Source organism: Strongylocentrotus purpuratus, unplaced genomic scaffold (assembly GCF_000002235.5).
Source record: "Strongylocentrotus purpuratus isolate Spur 01 unplaced genomic scaffold, Spur_5.0 spur5_scaffold_13, whole genome shotgun sequence".
In the NCBI taxonomy this organism is placed as follows: domain Eukaryota; kingdom Metazoa; phylum Echinodermata; class Echinoidea; order Camarodonta; family Strongylocentrotidae; genus Strongylocentrotus; species Strongylocentrotus purpuratus.
The window spans coordinates 33,634,362-33,655,114 of record NW_022145598.1 but is presented as its reverse complement, the minus strand read 5'-3'; the positions used below and the strand labels follow the sequence as shown (position 1 = coordinate 33,655,114).

The 20,753-nt window shown below is 37.3% G+C and overlaps 1 protein-coding gene across 1 annotated transcript; it reads right to left on the bottom strand.

Annotated features, from left to right (window-relative positions):
• Positions 1 to 2,890: 2,890 nt before the first annotated feature.
• LOC100893417 lies at positions 2,891 to 18,293 on the bottom strand. Its single transcript, XM_030983716.1, has 12 exons — positions 18,252 to 18,293; positions 16,159 to 16,343; positions 15,429 to 15,614; positions 14,364 to 14,507; positions 12,919 to 13,672; positions 11,639 to 11,779; positions 10,982 to 11,192; positions 8,777 to 8,963; positions 7,833 to 7,912; positions 6,952 to 7,159; positions 5,740 to 5,906; positions 2,891 to 4,277 (listed from the first exon to the last, which is right to left on the bottom strand). Exons 2-12 carry the CDS (start codon positions 16,331 to 16,333, stop codon positions 3,105 to 3,107), a joined length of 3,426 nt encoding a protein of 1,141 aa, XP_030839576.1. The 5' UTR covers positions 16,334 to 16,343; positions 18,252 to 18,293; the 3' UTR covers positions 2,891 to 3,104.
• Positions 18,294 to 20,753: the final 2,460 nt, after the last annotated feature.

Below are 20,753 nucleotides of genomic sequence, written 5' to 3'. Positions count from 1 at the left end.
TATAGGTTCCTATAAATAAAACTAACATTTGATTGAAGTGGTTGTAATGGTGAAGGACGTAACAATAATAATAGGTGGGCAAGAAGGCCTTAACATATTACAAAGTGAAACAAGCAAAAAATAGCAAATACAGCAAACAAATTAATTTGTTACCAAAGAAATGACACGATAGTCACTTTAGAATATTGAGGTCATTAAACGAGGTCATTGAACGAGGTCACTCAAGTAATATTATTGAATGATGTAATGTTATGTAAAGAATTAAGCATAGGGTAAGCTTTTGTATAAATTGATGTTCTGATTGATATGTAAACGTCTTGTAACGTCCAAAACAAATCAGAGCATACATTGTAAACTATCCTTTATAACAAACATGTTAAAGAGAGGCTAGAGAGCATGTGTATAAGTGAATTTTCTAAGGAGTTTTGATGGCTACAATTGCTATCTGCTTCATATCTTACTCAGTTAAATAACATACACATTTTAATTAAGTGTAATGAAAAGTATGCCTTTAATACATACAATTAGTATTTGATAAAGAAAACTAAATTGATGTATGATTGTATGTATGTAAATGCACATATAATATGTAGATTTATGTTTTGAATAATGTTAAAGAAGGGTTTTGCTGCAAAGAGTTAATGTCACAGACCGATGATACCAAAACAAAGGCAATAAAACTAACATAAACTATGATGTTAACAGTGTGTAACGTCCGGAACACTGAAGGTGTTTCATATGGAAATCATTAGGCAATGCACTGGTTCCCAATTTGTCTGTATGTATCTACCTTTTCTCATCAGTTGTTAAAGAGAATACATTTGACCCGAATAAAATACATTTTACCAAATGAAATAAAAACCTACTACTGTCAAACCCAAAAATTTAAAGGTATTTTTCAATTAGAAGTGATGTCAAATCTTTATTTTTCAAGATAGAAACTAGAAAAATTGCAAAAATAATATCTTTAACATATTCTACAAGATCAACATATTTGTTGAGGGCTCATATTTTTGAGAAGTGCAAATTTGGAGCTTAATTTTTCGCTGAATCTTTTCACCAGATATGAATACTATGGCCCGTATTCTGAAGTCGCGTCTAACTCCTGTTTATTCATATCTAGTGAATATGAATAGTCCTGGGACCTGTTTCACAAAGCCTTTTTTGAATGACAAATAACAAAAGTTAGTGACAAATCTGTTAACAACCAATCAGAAGCAAGTATTTCAGTAGCTAATAACAAAGACTTTCATTGTCTCTGATGACAAGTTTTGTGAAACAGGACCCTGATCCTACAAATACATGTTTGAAGTTTTTAAACAATTCCATTTTTACCATCTTGGGGAACACATTTGGTTTATGTTTTAAAAAAACAGAGGGCTCCACATTTATTCATGTGCAAGTCAAGAGTATCCTGATTTGTTTATGTTGTTTATATTTATTACCTAGTATATTTCATGTAATGTATAATCATTCAAAATCATCATTTCAAAATCAATATAAAACATAAGTTAGATGCATGTACATGTTTGTGTACATAAATTTCAATATGAAACTATATTACTTATATGAACAGGTCTATGCTCTCACACTGATGTGGATCTATTTCCTAGAACCATCAATGTATAACTTTTATTTTAACAACTAAATTCTATATTTTAATTTTATTATTGCAAAATCATGTCCTGAATGAAGTATGTTAAACTTTAACTCATGTGTATTTTACTTTCTTTCTTGAATCACTTGATGGTCGTATGCCCACAATTATACAATTTTTACACAACTGCGCCAGGAGTGTCTTTTTGACAGGCATGGGGCATTATAAATGTTCACTATTATTATTATTAAGTAATAAACAAGGGAGAGCCCTGTGCATATTTATATAATATTAAATGGCCTTGAGTGAGGTACAAGGGTACAGCCCAGCACTACTCAACCAATGGGTCGTGGCCAACTGGGGAACACAATAAAGCTGCAAATTAGCTACATGTACATGTAATATTACATTTGAAAAATGTTATCAAAGATTTACGTCTTCATGAAATGTGGGTAAGTAGTGGCGTAGAAGCAATACAATTGACACTGGCACAAGACATTTATTTACCATATAATTCATTCTCTATTTTCTTGTGTCACGTTTTATAGCTATTTTTTTCTTCTCATTAATTTTCTATATGGTGGGCCTCAAAATTATTTTAAGACCAAATTCGTTAGCATAATTTTAAGGGTCAGCACAATGAGTGAAATATTCTCAAAGCGAGTGCGATATACCCTTGTATCTCAAGTAAGAAAAGCTCTTGACTATCATTATTGATTTTAAGAAATCTAGTACCTCACTTTTCTACATAACATCTTGATTTTTTTGTAATAACTTCAACATTAAACACATCGAGCAAAACATACTTTGCCCTTGCTCAACAATTTAGCAAGGGCTGGGTTCATACATCCAGTAGGGTGCTTTCGCAAACACGACGGAAGGCGAAGACAACGGTAGTGCCAGCGAAAAAACAATCTGCCCATGCGCGAACCAGAATTTTCACCGTCTTGTTGATTTTCAAGACCGTACGCGGCCATGATAGCGTTCATTCCATGAACACGACGGAAGAGCTGTATACAGTATCCCTGTAATTCTCCCGTCATCTTTGCTTGTCGTGTTTGCGAAAGCGCTCAAGTGTCTTAACCTAAGCATACATACAACATCCTCATTTTATATCCTGCTTCTGATAAATGCAAATCAAATCAGTTATGAATACCCTGATTGTGATTGGGTTTTCTTTAAGTCCCACTGCACTAGTTTGGCTAGGAGAGATTAGACCTCCCTGCATGGTCACTGATAGGTGGTCATCTCATCAAACCAGCTCTCAATTAACATTAGAAAAAGAGGATCATGGGGGACCAATGGTCACCGATTAGGCATTGTTTGCTATATAGAGGGCGCAAGTAGCTGTAAGTAGTGCAGTGGGGCTTTAATGTATATTCTTCTATACGAATACTTTCAAACATGTATCTCTGTCATGAAATACACTGTAAGGGTATCTGTACAACAACAAAAAAATGAGCACAAAAAAAAATACTCTTCATGGAGATATAATGTCGTGCCAATTTTAATAGCAGTCTAAGAGATTTTCATCTTTCTCATCTGCTGCAGCAAGAATATCCATCATGAGTGATACTGGTCCCTCCACATTGTCCGACTCCCTATGATTTAATAGATCATTCCAATCATTCTCAAACAACTGTCCAATCAAATCACACACAGATTGTCTATCAATGTCGCTAACACTGCTATCAGTCAAGGTGCCAGGTGATCCTGTTGTAAGGATGTCTGCTCCAGTAACGATGCTACTACCGGTAGTCGTCACTTGCTTATTTACAGAGCATTGGTCTTTCTGTTCGCTAGAAACACTGTTTTCAGTTCTGTCTTCTTGACTACTTTGAGCAGGAGACTCCATTTTCTTGAAAAGATCACCAAGAGCCACTTTCAAGCTCTGTAGCATCTCACAAGCTTTGCGAGCCACACTTACATCCTCATCACGACTTCCCCTCTCTATTTTAGCCAAGCATCCAGTCCTAGAGAAAAAACACACAAGCACTTTCATTTCCTCATCTCCGAGAAGTTCTTCAATTTTTGTCCTTTGCATAGGACGATAGGATTGGATTGAAGATGAGGCATGTGTGGAGTCATATCCTGGAATATAATGATTCAGCAGATGGAGAAAGAAATCAAGAGCATGCAGTTTCATCTCCCAATCAAAGTCACATGTTGCTATGGAGACTGCATCCAGAACCATCCCACCTAATGTCCCACACTCCTCATCCCTCGCCTTCTGTTCTGGCTTCCTCTTCTTCTGCAAAGCAGATTTGTGTAGGGAAGAAGAAGTGGTCTCACCACTGTCATCGGTCGTTGCGAAAAGTGCATCACTGATCATCTCAGCTACTGTCAAAAACCCCTCATCCTTCACCTTCTCCTCTGGATTCGTTTGCTCTTGAGTTACAGAATCTTCCCCTGAACCAGAGCATGATGTTACACCGCTACCATCTGTTGTTTGGCCTTGCAGACTCACACCATCACTGTCCTGACCCTTACCCTCTGTGGTATCCTGGAGTGGTGGTGATGATGGTTTATCGGTCTTGCTCTTGGTGATGATGTTCTTGATGCTCTCCTGCATCCAAGCCTCATCCTTGAGCCAGGTCAGGAGACAGCCAATAGCAGCTCTTCTGGGAAAGGCTTCACTGTCCGATTTGATGACCTCTGTCAACTTGGCAATGACCTCTACCTGTAATAATATTCATACAAATAATAATAATAATAGACCGTACTTTTATAGTGCATATCACAATATGTCTCTATGCGCATATTCACACATCTGTATGTTTAACGCTCAAAAGGTAAGCCCACAATCATCTTTTAGCACACAGAACTTAACTTATGTTGCCATAATGGGGCGTTGTGGCTTGCGCCTGTAATCCAGCTAATAATGGAAGTTACAAATTGATTCAGCCTAGGATGCAGGTTAGAAACTGAGTCACGTCTTTCGGATGGTGACGTTAAAGGTCGGTCCCCAGATTTAAATAATCATATCTGATTGATACACGTCTGTAAAAACCTAATACATAAGTCTACACACTCTTTCCCTTTGAGTTTGATATGGAATGATACAGGTACTTGAAGGCATGTCTTCAGATATTTGTGAATGTAGGACATGATATATTGTTATGGAACATGGTAAACAATATTACCTTGCTGTTTTCAAAGAAATACAGCTGAATTTCAATGTACAAACAGATCCTGCTCTACTAGATAAAGGGCTTTCTTGACATTCAATTTTGCCTCATGCTTTTCACATTTAATTGTGATCAACGTTGCAGAAGCTTAAAAAGCCTGACCAGAGGTTGCCAAAGAAACTGTTACAAGCACTTTAGATGAAAATTAGCAGAATATTGTATAGTTGAGAAAAAATATATGATTTCTATTGATAACATTGTGTGTCAATTGTGTTTGTTCTCACAACTTTAGTTTGATGTTTGAATGTAAATAGACACCTCATTAGAGGCACACACAAAAAGAAAATCTCGAGAAATCCATAAAATATCAAGCTTTAAAAAATTTGCTGACAATAAATTATGCCTCATGCTTCCCACATTTGATTCTCATCATGAACATTGCAGGACTTCAGACAGGACCCAGCTTCAAGGCTGGGTCTTGGCCATTGACTTCCAATATGTGACTGTTTGGTGATTCAAGCTGAGGGCAGGTCAAGGCAGGAAATATTTGTATTTCTTGTTTTCCTACACTTTCATAGTATTATGGGGTAATTTTTATCTACCTCATCATGATTCTGATTCAGTGACAATCGATTGATTGCTTGATTGAATAAGTGATTAATAGATTAAATAATCCCATTTGACCATATAATATTAAAAACATTGATTTTGAATGCACAGGTAGGGTGTCAAGTCAGTCCAGTTCAAGTTGTGACTTGGACTCAGACAGTCTGGACTCAGACTTGGACTTGGACTTGGGACATTGTAACTTATCCTCGCTCATGGGCTTGGAGGCTGGCGACCTGGGCTCAGTCTTGACCTTTGAAGTTGTGGCCTCAAAATCACCACAACTGAAAACCTACTATGCAATACATGTCCCAGGTTTAACAATGTGCAGCAGTACTAATCCTAGTTGTCATGACAAAATATTGCAGTAAAAAGGTACTTTGTGTAATACTTCAACGAAGTACCTACCTGTGTAATACGACTGCTGGTCAGTACGTCTTCCCATAATTCCTTACTGCTTCCAAGGACAGGAAGTGCTTGAAGGGTGCTTGACCTGACATAGCTCTCACTGTCTGCTAGACTCTCCCACAGCCTTCTATGCAGGTTGTTCCGCTTCAGCCATTCCTTAACAGGATCTAAATACATCATGGAGTCAATGTGAATGTATACAAGATTTAGAAAAAAGAAGCAGCTGACTATGTTGCTTATCATGTAATAAGACTATTGCATGACTTTGACATCTGCTCTGGTGACAATTTCTCTTAGATTTATTTTGACTAAGATATATGGGTTAGGATTGGGGTTCCAATTCACCCTACCACCAACAGCATCAAATGGCGAGGACATTAAAGCGCACTACACTGTTTGGCTGTGCATTTGTACTGCAATGTCATTCAAAGCAAATGGCAGCCCCCATGACTGTGCAATTATTGGCCTGTTGATCAGGTATTTTGCTTATCTATTGACTTATATGTGTATTGCCAACACGTTTTTTAAAACTAATAATCAATGTTTTGAAGATCATGCATTGGTGATATATGCACAGCGCTTGGTTGAGTCACAATGAGCCGGATAGTGAATTTGACAAACTTCATTATTGAACCGATTGTGACTTAACCTGCAAGCATTGCATATTCACTAATGCACTTGCATGCATTTATCATTTTTATACGACACCTATTAAATCCTTGTCATTTGATTGGAGGATTGTTGGTCACATGTTTTTCCATAGATATACTATTGCACAAGCTTGCATTTTTGGTACTATTAGTTGTAGTACTATTCAACGAGCGTGCATTTTTGGTTATATGCAGACTGCGTACTTCTCTGCCCTGCGCATTTCCCACTGTTATATTAGCTGCGTGCATCTGACGTGAAGGCAATCCAAATGTAATCGAGAAGGCCTGACTCCAACTTTAATTTATCTTTAATATAAAGAGTAAAAGCACAATTTGTTAAAAGATTAAAATTTTACATCCACTTCGATGTTGTATAAAACAAATAATGAATGTTTTTCATTCGTTCAAAAGTGCAAATTTGTTCATACGTTGAAAAATTAACATTAATTCTATTGACGCCTCGTTGAATAGAACGTGAATTTTTTAACTCATGAAAAGATTTGCACTATTGAACTCATAAGCATTGATTATTTGTACTAGAGTACAGTATTAATGTACCCACCAGACTTTTTCTGCAGCAGCTTGCCCACACACGTTATGGTGGAGTCTCTGACCTCCCATTCTATGTTACACATGCGCTTCTGAAGGGCGTAGCCAACCTCCATCATCAGGGCATCCCTCTTGGTGTTCTCTATGGAGACCGGATGTTCTTTGGTTTCCATGGCAGCTGGTACGAGGTCAGGGACAATTGTCAGAATTTTCAAGATGACCTGGATGTAGATGATGAAGAATTGGAAAGCGGATTGGAGTGAGTAGAAAAAAAGCTTTGGCTACAACGAATTCTAACATACCGGTAATGGTTAAGAATTATAAAAAATGAGTTGTATGTTTCACTGACAAATTCTAGACAAATTTTCTATCAATAGATCTTCTTCAAAATACTCATACAAGGTATGTATATACTAAGGAAAATATTAGAAGACCAATAATTATCCCTTTAAAAGGGCTCAACACTAACAGGCAAACAGGAAACATGGGCGCCCAAACTCAAACTCTACCCCTAAAAACTGTCAAGTTCTTAACATCGGGCTCATGCATACACACTCTAAAGTGTTCAATTCCAGACCTCCTTCCAAAACTGTTAGAGTAGAGCCATGTCTTTAATACAATATAGATACTTTCTCTATTTAATTTCACTCATTTTTTCTATATTCCTAATACAAAGTAATCATCAACAAATACCAACATGTAATATATTTCCTTTCATTGATTCCTAAATTTCTTAATACAAAGTAATCATTTGAAAAAGAAAAACATTAATTTAAACATCATAATAATCCCTTCAGAATGCCACTTCTTAATTCTATACATATAAGTCAATCATAAAGCAAGAAATTGAATAGCAAAAGTCATGACATTCCTTTCAACATATGGTATCTATACCTGGTATTCTGCATCTGGGTTCTTGAGTATAGTGTTGATAGTAGCTACAAGCAACCAGATATCAGGACTCAAACAAGCTCCTGGAGACAGAAAAATACACACAATGTTAAAACACTCCACGATATTATACTAGAAAGCACAGGATGATATTTGTATAAGTTTAAAAAAATACATTTTATTTCAATTTTTAGTTTATTCATGTTTCCAACAAAACATTACAAATCAATCATAAGCATTTAAAACAAATGAAGAAATAACTGTTGGAAACCAACTCATACTATGGGTATCGTGGTAAAGTGGTTCATTCACTTGACTCTCAATCCAAAGGTTATGGGTTCAAATCCCAGCCCGACACTAACATCCTCTGGGAAGACATAAATCCATATTTGCCATACTCCATTCAAGTGTTCATGGTACCTGGCAATTCTTGAGGTAATAACAATTGCAGAGCCTTCTGGAAGAATAGCATTGATGTTGATGAGGCTTCCCAAGGTAAACATAATTATCATTATCCATGTGATGGTCTTTAAGAATATATACAATTACAAGAACACCACATCTAATTCATAAGTGTTTCCCCTAACAACTCCGTGGTTGTTCATGGAAGTCAAATAGGTATACAACAGACAATGTCTTTACCCTCCTACAAATATTGCAAATATTGAGTCCCACATTAAGTCATCAGCTAGAGTAGGAGAAGAGAATGGGGAATGATATCTGCATCGTGAAATGATCAAAACATAGAGTACGGTGGACATACGGTCCTATATAATTTTTGTCATTAAAATTAAAGTGCACATTTTCATGCTTGGGTGTATTCCAATTTCTATCCCATGCCTCAACTCTTTGTGCAGATCTAACACAAATCAATAATCAATAAAGTAGATTCCTAAAAAAAAGTAACACCATATCCGATAATAAAAGATGTGTGTATAACTCCATACCTGTTAAACTGACATGAGCTAGATCTAGCAATGATGTCACAATCTTCCTTGAACCAATCAAGGACTTGTAATCAGGCATTACTCCTTTTGATTGGCTGGTTTTCTTTGCATTAGGAGTGAATGCATTCAGCAGTACCGCTGCAAGATGGAATACTTGAGAGGCAGGTAAGCACGGCAAGCAGTGACCCTGGATTTAAAAAGAAAGACACAACAAAGCACAAGATTGACATGATGTTTATGACACATAATGGTTGGGATTGGTATGCAGCAGATTACAGTCAAACCTGTCTATAGCAACTTCCCAAGGGAAACACAAAAAGTGGTCTTTTTAGACAGGTGGTCTTTGTAGACAGGTTCCTTTAGTACATGTTTCAATGAGAAACCATTTTCAAGGGAAACAAAAAATGTGCTTGTTGTAGTCAGGTGGTCTTTGTAGACAGGTGGTCACTAAAGCAGGTTTGACTGTATATTTTAAGCCTCAGTCACAAATGCCATTACGAACTGCTACAAACGCTGTATGAACGATTTTCAGACAATGGACATTCTGGAAGACAATGGAAAAACAGGGAGATTCGTACGAAATTAACGTTCGTACGAACCTTTGTGACCATAGCATAAGTTACAGTATATGTTTGTGCCAAGGATGACCAGAAAATGCCTTTCTAAAAATATACAATATACAGCTCTGGCATTTCTTTAACTATATGTAGACATCTTCACACATTTCAGTACTTTTTTGTTTTTATCACCAGTAATACACGTAGGTGATACAATATCTCTCTGTTACTTCTTGATCATTTCAAGACAAAAACTACAAAATTAATGATTTGACTAAATCACTATATGTAGACATCTTGACACTTTTCAGTATGTTTATTGTTTTTATCATCAGTAATACACGTAGGTGATAAAATCTCTCTCTGTTATTTCTTGATAATTTCAAGACAAAACTACAAAATTAATGATTTGACTAAATCACTATCCATGCCCCTTTGCCACGTAAACAAAAATACATTAAAAGAAGAGCAAGTAATACAAACGCAGTGGACAAGCAGAGCTCAGGCGCACAGTTTTCTCAACGACAATTGATTTGACGGATATAAACAATACTACTTCTACTAAACAGACAGACATAAATAGTAAATTTTGACTGAACGCCCAAAATACAAACAACAACAACGGACAAACTGAAGCTCTTCGTCTTGCACACACATGAGTGTAAATGAGCAGGAAAACCATTATGAGCAGATGAGTAGAAATGAAAAAGATACATCTCAATATTAATGTATTCAAGTTTCAAAACAATAATAATAATAATAATACATATGATTTATAAGGCGCCAAATCCACTTGACAGTCAAATGCTCAAGGCGCAGCTTGTGCAAAAGATGAAATACATACATGATACATTTATACAAAGTGCGATAGGAAAGGTACAGACATGAAAGGTAATGGTAATCAATTATAAGCTAAATTAAACAGATATTTCTTAAGATTGTTTTTTAACACCTCAGCAGAACTGCTATTCTTAACCCATTGAGGGAGAGTATTCCATAACGAAGGCCCAGCATGAGCGAAGGTTCGTTCCCCCCACTTTGTTTTAACCCTAGGAGTAACAAGTAAGCCAGAGTTTTGAGAACGTAGCTGTCTAGAAGGAAAGTAATGCTTAATCAAGCCGATGTTATACTGCGGAGCAGAGCCATGTATACAGTGAAATAATAGCAAAATAATCTTGAAAACAACACAATAGGATAGGGAAGGATAAAAGGATGCAAAAAGGAGAAGAGAAAGGTGGGAGAAAGTTAACATGGACAGACGATTATATGACCTACTCCCACACAACTCAATGTCACAAAGGCCCTTCTTTCTTGCATTTCATCTGCCTAATGTCTCTTGGGTCATGTTATTCGAAAGAATGGTCTTGAAAATCTTGCACTGACTTGAAGAATCGAGAGGAGGAGGAGTAGGGGGTATAAGGAGGATTCTGTGGATGAGTAGCTTAAGGAGTGGGATTTCTGAATGTGGAATTGATCTCGGGAGAATGAATTACTTCATAGAATATGGGACAGAGTTGTGGCATTCCATGGTCGCCAACGTCTCAGGACATGGCACGTAAAAATGTGAGAATGCACTGCATGCCCCCCCCCCCCTCACGAAACCAGTGACCTCCACCCATGCTACACCCCTGTGCAGGTATGTAGTTACCTCTTTAACAAAGTCCCCTAATGCTGATAAAGCAGTGCAGATGATGGAAGGAGAGTGTCTTCCGCTGCTCATCTTCAATCCAAGTTCTTCTAAGACATCTTGGTCCAGAATCACCTCAGTCTTTAGAGGGCTTCTCTCCAGGATCACACAGACTGGACCCACTAGGACAGAGAAGGCGCTCTGCACTGAGGATGCTGCATCAGGTTTAGAGCTGTCAAAATGAGTGTAAGAGTTCATGTGTTACTTGTTAAGTTCAGCTTTGCGGCCATGTATCAAATAATTTGTCCATAAAATGAAGAGCTTAATTCCAAAAGGAGCTAAATCAACTTTTGATGAAAATTGAGTTATTGATATCAGTACCCGTCTTTCAACAAAATTATTTATGGAAAAATGCACCTTCTAATATCATTTTTATATCACGCCTGTACAAAATCTGGTAAACAATTTCTTTTTTCTCTGAAGTTACAAAAATGGATTTAGCTCCTTTTGGAATCAAACTCTTCAAATATGGATGCATTGCATTGCTATCCATGCACAGCACTAGGTGTTTTTGTTTACAGCATATAAATTCACTGCATTCGATACCAAATTTAATCAATAGTAATGGCCTCATCCAACTTTTGACATGGTGCTACACAGCTTTATGATCTTACTCACCTTTGAGGTATGGTGCTACATAGCTTAAGGACGCTGAAGGCAAGATGAATGGCAGGCTTGACAAGTCCTTTCTTAGCCAACTCATACGGCAGTGATTGAACATCCAACAAGAGTGATGATGTCAGGGATGAGCACATTTTGCTGTTGACAACAAACAAGAAATCAAATCATATTTAAAGGAAAATAGTTCTTAACTTAGGGGCAGTGACTCCTGCAACCTTGTGTCTGGGGATTTTTTAGGGGGTTGTTAAGAAAGTATTAAAACAAAGGATCGTTCATGAAATAATACTATTTATTTCACATGTAATCAAGGGGTAACTGCTTTGATCAATAACTGTATTTGTAGGCAGAGTTATTTTCAATTGAGTTAAGAATTCAAGTCAGCGCTGTTGTTGGGGGAATTATTGTATGAGAAGGTAGAAAGACGTATGTACATCTCTAGAGTATGTATAACTAATGAAGCCAATCCCAGTGCGTTTCCTATATGAAAATTAGAAAATTATGATCCTATACAATTATCACACTATATAGCACGATAGAAACTAAATTCCAAAGAAACTTATGGATTTAATATATATCTGTAAAGCTCACTGAAATGCGCTATATAAGAACAAGCTATTATTATTATTTGGTATGGATATTAGAGAGAAAATTATGCATGCTTAGTTGTCTATTGTCTTTATAGAAAGACATGCATTACAGTTAGGCCATGATCATCATGAACAGCTTCGTCAACGACATATTCACTAGGAATAAAACAATAAAAATAACCAGTTTGATACAGTTTTATTTTGGTACAATATGCTATTTCCATATGCTGCATCCTAGGTTTCCTAATATTATCTCAGCCTTAGTTAAAGTTTGAATGGATATTTTACAGTTAAAGATGAGTTCTGGTCATGCGACTACATTGTGAAAGAAAGGGTGTGGAATCGACCAGAAAAGGTGGATCATCTAGCATAAGTATAGGTGTGCACTGCAAGGTTCTGGAATCATCAAAATGATAAGAAATTTGGCTAGGCTTTGTAAAGTTACAAACACTGTACACAGAAAGATGTATATGGGACTACACAAACACATAGCGTAAAAATCCATCCCAATTTTTATGATGTTACATGACATACATGTATTTAGAATATGAAGGCATGTGAAGAGCCATGCTTTTCAGGGAACATGTTTTATCTGATGTTCTTCCACACTTGCATAATACAATGATAACGCTCACAAATTATTTTTCACCTCTTCCCAGAACTCAACCTTCTCTTTAATATTAAACATACCTTTCAAGCTGAAGGAGACATCCAAGAAATTCCACCACATCATCACACAACTTATCACAGAGCAGGCCCTCCATAGAGAGAAGTCGTTTGCACCTTGTTGTCATAGCAACATCTTTTAGGAGGTGGAGTCCTCTTGACTTCAGATCTCCGTCAGCTGCATCCTGGAGTACACATCTGAACACTCCTAGACTCAGGATGGTCTTTATCTCACTGTCCGATGGCCGAGGAGAGACCTGAAGCAATGCCTGCTCGTGACTGTCGGAGGCTTTTAAACCTAGCAGCAAGCTTGCCAGGATTGGCGCTGCCTCTTCACTCTTCATAAGGGTTTTAGATAGCTGGATGACTTCTAGATCACTAGCGCTTCCAGCAATGCCATCGCAGCTAGCTGATAGTCGAGATTTCTTTTGGGCCCTACTGTCTGATTCCTCATCTTCTTCATCCAGTTTGCGCTTGACACCTTCACCATCACCTCCCCCAGCATCATCACCATTGATCTTCATGTCTTGATCATCCTGGACAGGTCCATCACCATCCGCCATCTTGCTACTCCCTTCTCCAGGACAGTCCTGCACCATCTCCTGCAGGCTGCTGGGTTCCTGTCCATCATTGGACATGGCCTTCTGCAGTTCTTTGGGTGTCTTCGGCGTGTCTTGTCTGTATTGGAGGATCAGTATTCGAGCAAGGAAGTTCTGAGATGATTTCACCACGAACATGCTTGTGTCTTTCAGGAGATCCATCGCTATCCGTAAAGCATCTACAAGGATATAGTAAAAAAAAAAATTAAAATAGCTAAATGGAAATAAAGAGCCGTGAAATAAAGCGATACATTTCATTTAGTGGTGGGAGTTGGGCAGACCGAGTCCTGGTCACTCAAGTGAAACCGACGATAGATTCTTGTTTAAAACACATACTTCTGCTTCTTCCATCACTGTTGAAATGGTCTTAACAGCACTCATAATGAAACTGAAACTTGTAGGTCAAAACTTATCAGATATTCCCGTCTTTTCAGGTTCCGGCCCGGTTCCAGGTACAGGAAAAAATATTGATAATTTTCTGGTCCAGGCTTTTCTCTTTAGCTCCCGGCAATAATTCTATTTCATCCTCAAACTCGTTATCAAATCATCCTCAGTGCAATTTAGGGTAGCATTTGAACAATGAGCGATTTGAAAGGCATTCGAGCAATAATAAAGAAGTGAAAGATTAAGGCAATGCCCCTGCCCTGTCTTTGAATAGTAAGGGATTACTCCATAAACTTATAATCAAGAGGAATGGCATTCATTTTCCAAAAAAATGTTGAATATCAATTGAATGTATACAAGGCATTTTTTTTTTACAGTTTAAACGACAAAAACATAATCAATGAAAATGGGTATCCTATGGTTTGACATCAATGTCCATCAGACTTGAATCTCATGGCACGTGATGGACATAGGGGGATGACCGACCTGTTTGAATGCAGATTGTCCAGAATTTCTCAATGTCATTGAGTGTGCGTAGAGAGGCAAGCCATGCTTCCTTCATGCAAGGGTCTGAGAAGAAGTCTGCACTGCTCGCCCGCTTCAACATTCTCACCAAAAGACCTCCTCCTCCTGAAGACATTAATAGGAAAATAATGAGAAAGGTGTTAGGTATAGGAAGGGAGGACTTTTGTCATGGTGTCTTACTTCAATCCTCCCGCGGTACTAATCATACTTTGGCAAGACATTAATCTACATTTGCCATTCTCCACCCAGGTGTGAAATGGGTACAACTACAATGCAAACATGAATGTGGTTTGATTGTAAAATGGCGTCCGACCGGAATACTACCCAGGAAGCAGAGAATGTGCACTATCATGTACAGATTAGCAACTAGGGTAACAATTATTGTGATGTATAGTGCTTAGAAACGTTTTATACAATTGTGACTATTATTATTAATTTTGTGCACACTGTGTCTGTGATTGTAAATACCGATTCAGTATTGATTTGAAATAGAGACAGCCAGAACTGCTCTCTATGCAGTAAAAGGATAAAGGTCACTGTATTTTACAACCTCAAACTTAAATCCAAAGACTGCTGTAAAAAAAAAAAAAAAAGGGGGGGGGGGGCTCTCAGCTTTTGACTAGTATATAGAAACACAATTTATATTATCATTACATTCTTTGAAATTTATGGAATAGAGATATATTTTAGAATAAAAGGTTCAGCCTGATTCAAATTGAATTCAACAATAAGTAGAGAAAACATGGAATGACATAACATCATGATGTTCATTGATTTTTCAAACAAAGCATCAATATATGGGGTGTGGAGAATGGCATCCCCCTTCCTCTCCCTCCAGTATTTCTTAACAAATCACACAAATATAAGTTGTCCTTTTTCCACTGTTCTTCTTTCCTTTCTTTGTCAGCATTTCAGCAAAATTGCTCTAATGACCTAAGTTCTAGATGAGCAAAATCCCTGTCTCCAACCCTCCTTTCAAACTCATCTTGAAAAGAGGTATAATGTAAAGAGCTACAGTGAAGTTACCTTCTGAATTGTTGTGATCATCACCTTTAGTCAACCGATTCAGAAGCTCCTGATTGGATGACAGGCATCTGACTAGCTGGAGGGCAAAGGTTAAAGCGCAAGGGTCAAATTGATGAGGTTCCTTGACACAGCATGCCTCCAAGAAGTCAAACACGTGCTTCACACCAGCCTCCTCTTTGCAGATATCTACACAAACAAAACAAGTTTCTTAGAGATAAATGTCACATCCTTTATTCTTATTGCTTTAAATGTTTCATTGTTGTATAATCAATCTTGAAAAAAACTTTGGATCATGAAGAGAAACGTTTGTGTTTTCAATTTCTTGTGACCTACACATTGCAAAACTTTAGCCATTTAGTGATGATAGTATGAAGACTACCGGTATAGGTCTCTCACTCAGAAAATATGATATTCTTCCTTTAGCAGTATGCCTTGGGGTCTAGCCCAAGAACAATTCACTGAGACTTTGGTGGTAAGCAGTTTATAAGCACCGTTATTATTATTATTATTACTATATTGCACGGTTTCAAACGGACCAAAATAATCTTCTACAGTTAAAAACTGTTTCCTTAGCATAGGTGAACAATTCAGAATACCCTGCCATACAAGTAACACTGAACCTATCCCTGCCCATAGAACCTACCCTAACATTAACCCTAAAACAGTGTATTGATGCATAAATAGATAGAAACCTAAATCTATAGAAATCTAAATATCTACACAAATTTACCTTTTTGGCTGAAAATAGTCTTGCAGTACTCGAGCAATCTTTGCAGGCTTGTATCGTCCACGATCTTCTTGCTTGGATCAAGCAAGACATCGAGTACTTGGCCCAGATACCGGAGAGTGAGGGCGTCAGAATTCTCTCTCTCTGCTTCAATCACCATGCTCTCTAAATCAGTCATAATTTGCACTCTGCAATAAGAGTAAACAATAACAGTGACAATTCAATTTTTTAATTAAGCATTTTGCACAATTACGGCAATAGCAAAGGAAAACAACAAGGGATTTGCAACTTAAAGTCAATGCAGAAATCAGTTGACATCTACTCTTTTTAACGCAATGAAGCTGCTGGGATTATTTCTTAAATTTATAGAAAAAATTTGTGCAATAAACTTTGTACAGGCAGTACAGGACAAGTGTAATTTACAACCTTAGTGCCATTAAAAAATTTATTGTAGATGACTGGGCATCATAGGAAAGACATGCTCTTAAATTATGATGCATTCAGATAGGTCTATTCCTAGGGTATTTGTAATGCCAAAATCTTATCCTATGGTCTTCCTACGGAGATACAATGTACATATTATCACCAATTTGAAGTTGATACCTCAAGTGGTTCTTGAGATATCGTGATAACCAGGATAATACCAGTATTCTCAGAAATTTGATCTTGATGACCTTTTACCTACATACCCCCAAATATTTTGAGATTGTCTTCAATCACAATGAGAATAAAACCATTTTGCAATGCAGGGTCATCCATATTGCCTGATGGTTAATTTCTTGACCCACTTTGTGTAACGCGAGTAACCAAACAACTAAGAAAGTTTTTTCACTTAACCCGTTGACTACTGAATGGTTTAGGTCCCATAGGCTTAACACAGGGACCACCAGGTTCCCGTAAGCAAAGGGTTAAAAAGTAGACTCTGGAGACTTCAAACACTCGTTTTTTAATTCTCTTCCTCTGAAAAACAAGGTGAGAGTGATGCAGCACCTTTCTTTGGCTAGCTGGAGATGAGGCCTGAACTGGTAATTCAAGGCTTTCATCAGGAGATGAGACAAAAGATGAGTCAGTCTACGTGATTCAAGGAGTTATCAGGTGTTTGCTTCACCAAGTTCAGTTGTTACGAACTTTATACATATTCATATCATATATTATAATGTTAATTATGGGCTTGCGCAGAGGACAGAATTATAAAAGACTTCATGTTTTATTTAAAAACCTACGACTGTCTGTAAAGCCAAGGGTATTTTGTTATTGTTGTTTTGAATTCATACCATTGTTACTGATGTGTTGTTAAGATTTTATAATATGGTTTTATGATTTAATGTCACCTTATTGTGACATGGTCCTGATGGCTTTGATCTGACAATGTTGGGTATACCACAGTGGTAACATACGGTATCCATATCACTGAGCTGTTTGCTAGAGACTTGTACTCGGTCATATACACTCTGAGCTGAGTGGAACCATTATTCACAAGGGCCTTCATACTCATACTAGTCTATATCAGTGGACTCCCTTGGTCTTCCAACTTCCAAGACACTCCCTTTACTTACTTGTGGAAAAAAAGCCACATGGATACTTGAGCTTTTTGGGGCATGTTGTGTTAAAATGCTCAATTCAAGTAATCATAGAAAATTTGGTCTGGTTTCTGGACGATAAATTTCGACCTAGATCTAGAGTCTAGCCCCCCCCCCCCCCCCCCCCCCACAACAACAACAACAAATTTGGAAATATTGAGATTAGATCATCAGTAATACATTTGCTACAATAGAGTAGACCTATTACAACAACAAAAAATCAAAATTTTAACAAATCTAAAAAATTGTCAACCGAGAGAAAAACAAAGGATTGCCAAGACGGAATAACGACAACATGATTGTAAACGAATGGGTCTAGACTCTAGATCTAGGTATACACAACAATACATGCAGCGACTGTCTGCTGACCTACATAACATTTGTTTTTTTAATCGGTTTATTCAAAGTACGCTTAACAAATTTTACCCCAATTTTTAGTTGAGAATGTCTAGTTAAATATCATAGGTAAATATTGTGATCATAATTCAATGAAATGTGAAATAATGGGTTGATTACCTGGCTTACGATCAGCTCATAAAAAAAAAAATTTGGCGACGGTGTCCTTGGAGGGTCAAAGTAAAATTAAAAAATTTTCTAGTCTCGCATAGCTAACAGTTTCGCTCCGACGCACAATGCGTCGATAGTAGTACTCCGGGCATTTACTGAATCATATTTTTCTTTCTTCCCTTCTTCTTCTTCACCTTCTCTCTTTATTCTTTTTCTTCTTCTTCTTCTTCTTCTTCTTCTTCTTCTTCTTCTTTAATTCTTCTTCTTCTTCTTCTTCTTCTTCTTCTTCTTCTTCTTCTTCTTCTTCTTCTTCTTCTTCTTCTTCTTCTTCTTCTAGCTTCTTCTTCTTCTTCTTCTTCTTCTTCTTCTTCTTCTTCTTCTTCTTCTTCTTCTTCTTCTTCTTCTTCTTCTTCTTCTTCTTCTTCTTCTTCTTCTTCTTCTTCTTCTTCTTCTTCTTCTTCTTCTTCTTCTTCTTCTTCTTCTTCTTCTTCTTTTTTTTGTTGTTGTAATGTTTAACATGAACAAACATTAATGAATGATGGTACGGCGTAATAATAACATAAATTGATTTTTTTTTCTTCTTCTTCTTCTTCTAAGCTAAGTCGGTATCTAAGTGTCGTGAGCCCGTGCAGTCTTATATGTTTTCAAAGTGATCGATTTGATTTCGCATTTTTGTGAGCATATGCCTATATTTTTACCATTAAAACAGACTTTTAAAAAAGTAGACAAGTATGCAACAATATAAAATACATTTCTATACTACCATAATGCTACCATGCATAATGTTTTACGTGTAATTTTACTTTGTCACTGATGTATACCTTGTAAAAGAAACTGCAATTCGGCTCTCGGGCCGCAAATGTTTTTTAATGAAATAAACCATTTAAAAAAAATTTAAAAAAAATGTTCGGTATTAAACACATAGCTTTTTTCAAATAGATAATCAGTATAAAAGCTGAAATAATGATACTTCGATCGTATTTCGTAAGAATCTCACTTTAAAATGTTGGGAGCCCCAAATTCGCCAAAAATTTGATGGCAAAATTTTAATTAAATTGTATCATAATGTGAAAGGGGATGTCGAGTCAAATAAATGTGTCTGAAGACAAAATTTGACATAATTTGGGTTTTCTGTTGTACGCATGCAGAAAACCTAAACAAGTGATCTTTTATTCTCTAATCAATATTCGACTTCGAACACAATTTTGTTTTGAAATTCCATGCAGAAATCGGGGAAGGGGGGGGGGGGTTGTCTCGTTTAATACGGTATAGGCCTACGGCGATGTGCCGCTCTAGGTAAAGGGTAACTTTTTTGGCAAAAAAAACCCTTAAACACAGGGTATGATTTAGTGCTGCAAATAAATCCCTAAAAGTGCCTCCACTTTTCAGATCTTGGCCTTAAAAATGTTGCGATCAAATTTTGTGGGCTAAAAGGCTCCGAACACAGTTTAAAGAAGGGCTTTAACACTCAAGGCAAAAATGCACGTAATATTATGCACGTTAATGAAACCAAAACAAGACATTTCAAGAATATGTCAGCGTAAGGTTAAACAGCTCCAGTGGCGGATCCAGGAGGGGGGGGGGTGCACAAAATCGCATGAGGTGAAATATATGAAAACGAGGGAGCGGCGGCGACCAAGCGGGGGTGGGTTTAGAAGCATTTGCAACTTTAGAACCACATTAGGCGCATTTTCAGGCCTTTCCTGGAGTAATAATGACGTAATTTGTTTTTCCTTCATTTTTTTCCTTTTCTCTTTTTCTTTCTTTTCTTTCTTTCCACTCCTTCCTCTTTTTTTTTCTTTTTTTTCTTCTCTTCCTTTCTTCTCTTCTCTTTCCTTTCTTTTCCCTTTCTTTTTTGTTCTTCTTTTCTTTCCCTTTCCCTCTCTCCCCCCACACCCTTTCCTCATTTTTCCCGACAGCAGCGCAATTCTATCCCGACAGGTGGAAGGGGGTGTCGCGCCCCCATGACCCTTTTAGCGACGACCCTGGTTGTTATTCCATTATTCTTTTCAAAGAAATAAAATTCTTCGTGCTCTCTCACCTCTCTTCTATCGTTGTTTAATTCTCTTTCAATTTATTTCCTATCTCTCTTCCCCCCTTTTTCCATCTCTTTTTGTTTTTGTTCTTCTTGTGGTTTTTTTTTTTTTTTTTTTTTTTTTTGGGGGGGGGGGGGGGCTTCACGCCTGGCAAGAGGGACCCCATATTATGCACACTGCAAAATTGCGTTCCCCCCCCCCCCGCCATTTTCCTGCCAAAAAAACCTTCTTATAATATCATCCCCCTTTCTTTTTTTTTATTTCTCATTATTTCCCCCCCCCCCCCCCTTTCTCTCCTTCGTCTTCGCCTTTCTTCCTTTTCCACCTTTTCTCTCCTCTCGCTTCTCTTTCAACCTTTCCTACTCCTTTTTCTCCTCTCCCCTTTTCTATCCTCCCTCTTTTCTTCTTCTTTCTCTCTTCCCTTTTGTTTCTTTTCCCCCTCCTTTTTCTCCCTTTTTCTTTTTCCCTCCCCCTT

Excerpts from the sequence above, each read along its gene's own strand:
- LOC100893417 (XM_030983716.1), bottom strand. The coding sequence starts at position 16,333 with ATGACTGATTTAGAGAGCATGGTGATTGAAGCAGAGAGAGAGAATTCT. Across the intron at positions 13,673-14,363 it reads GACAATCTGCATTCAAACAG|ATGCTTTACGGATAGCGATG; the intron begins GTCGGTCATCCC and ends ATATCCTTGTAG. Across the intron at positions 4,278-5,739 it reads CCAGCAGTCGTATTACACAG|GTAGAGGTCATTGCCAAGTT; the intron begins GTAGGTACTTCG and ends ATATTATTACAG.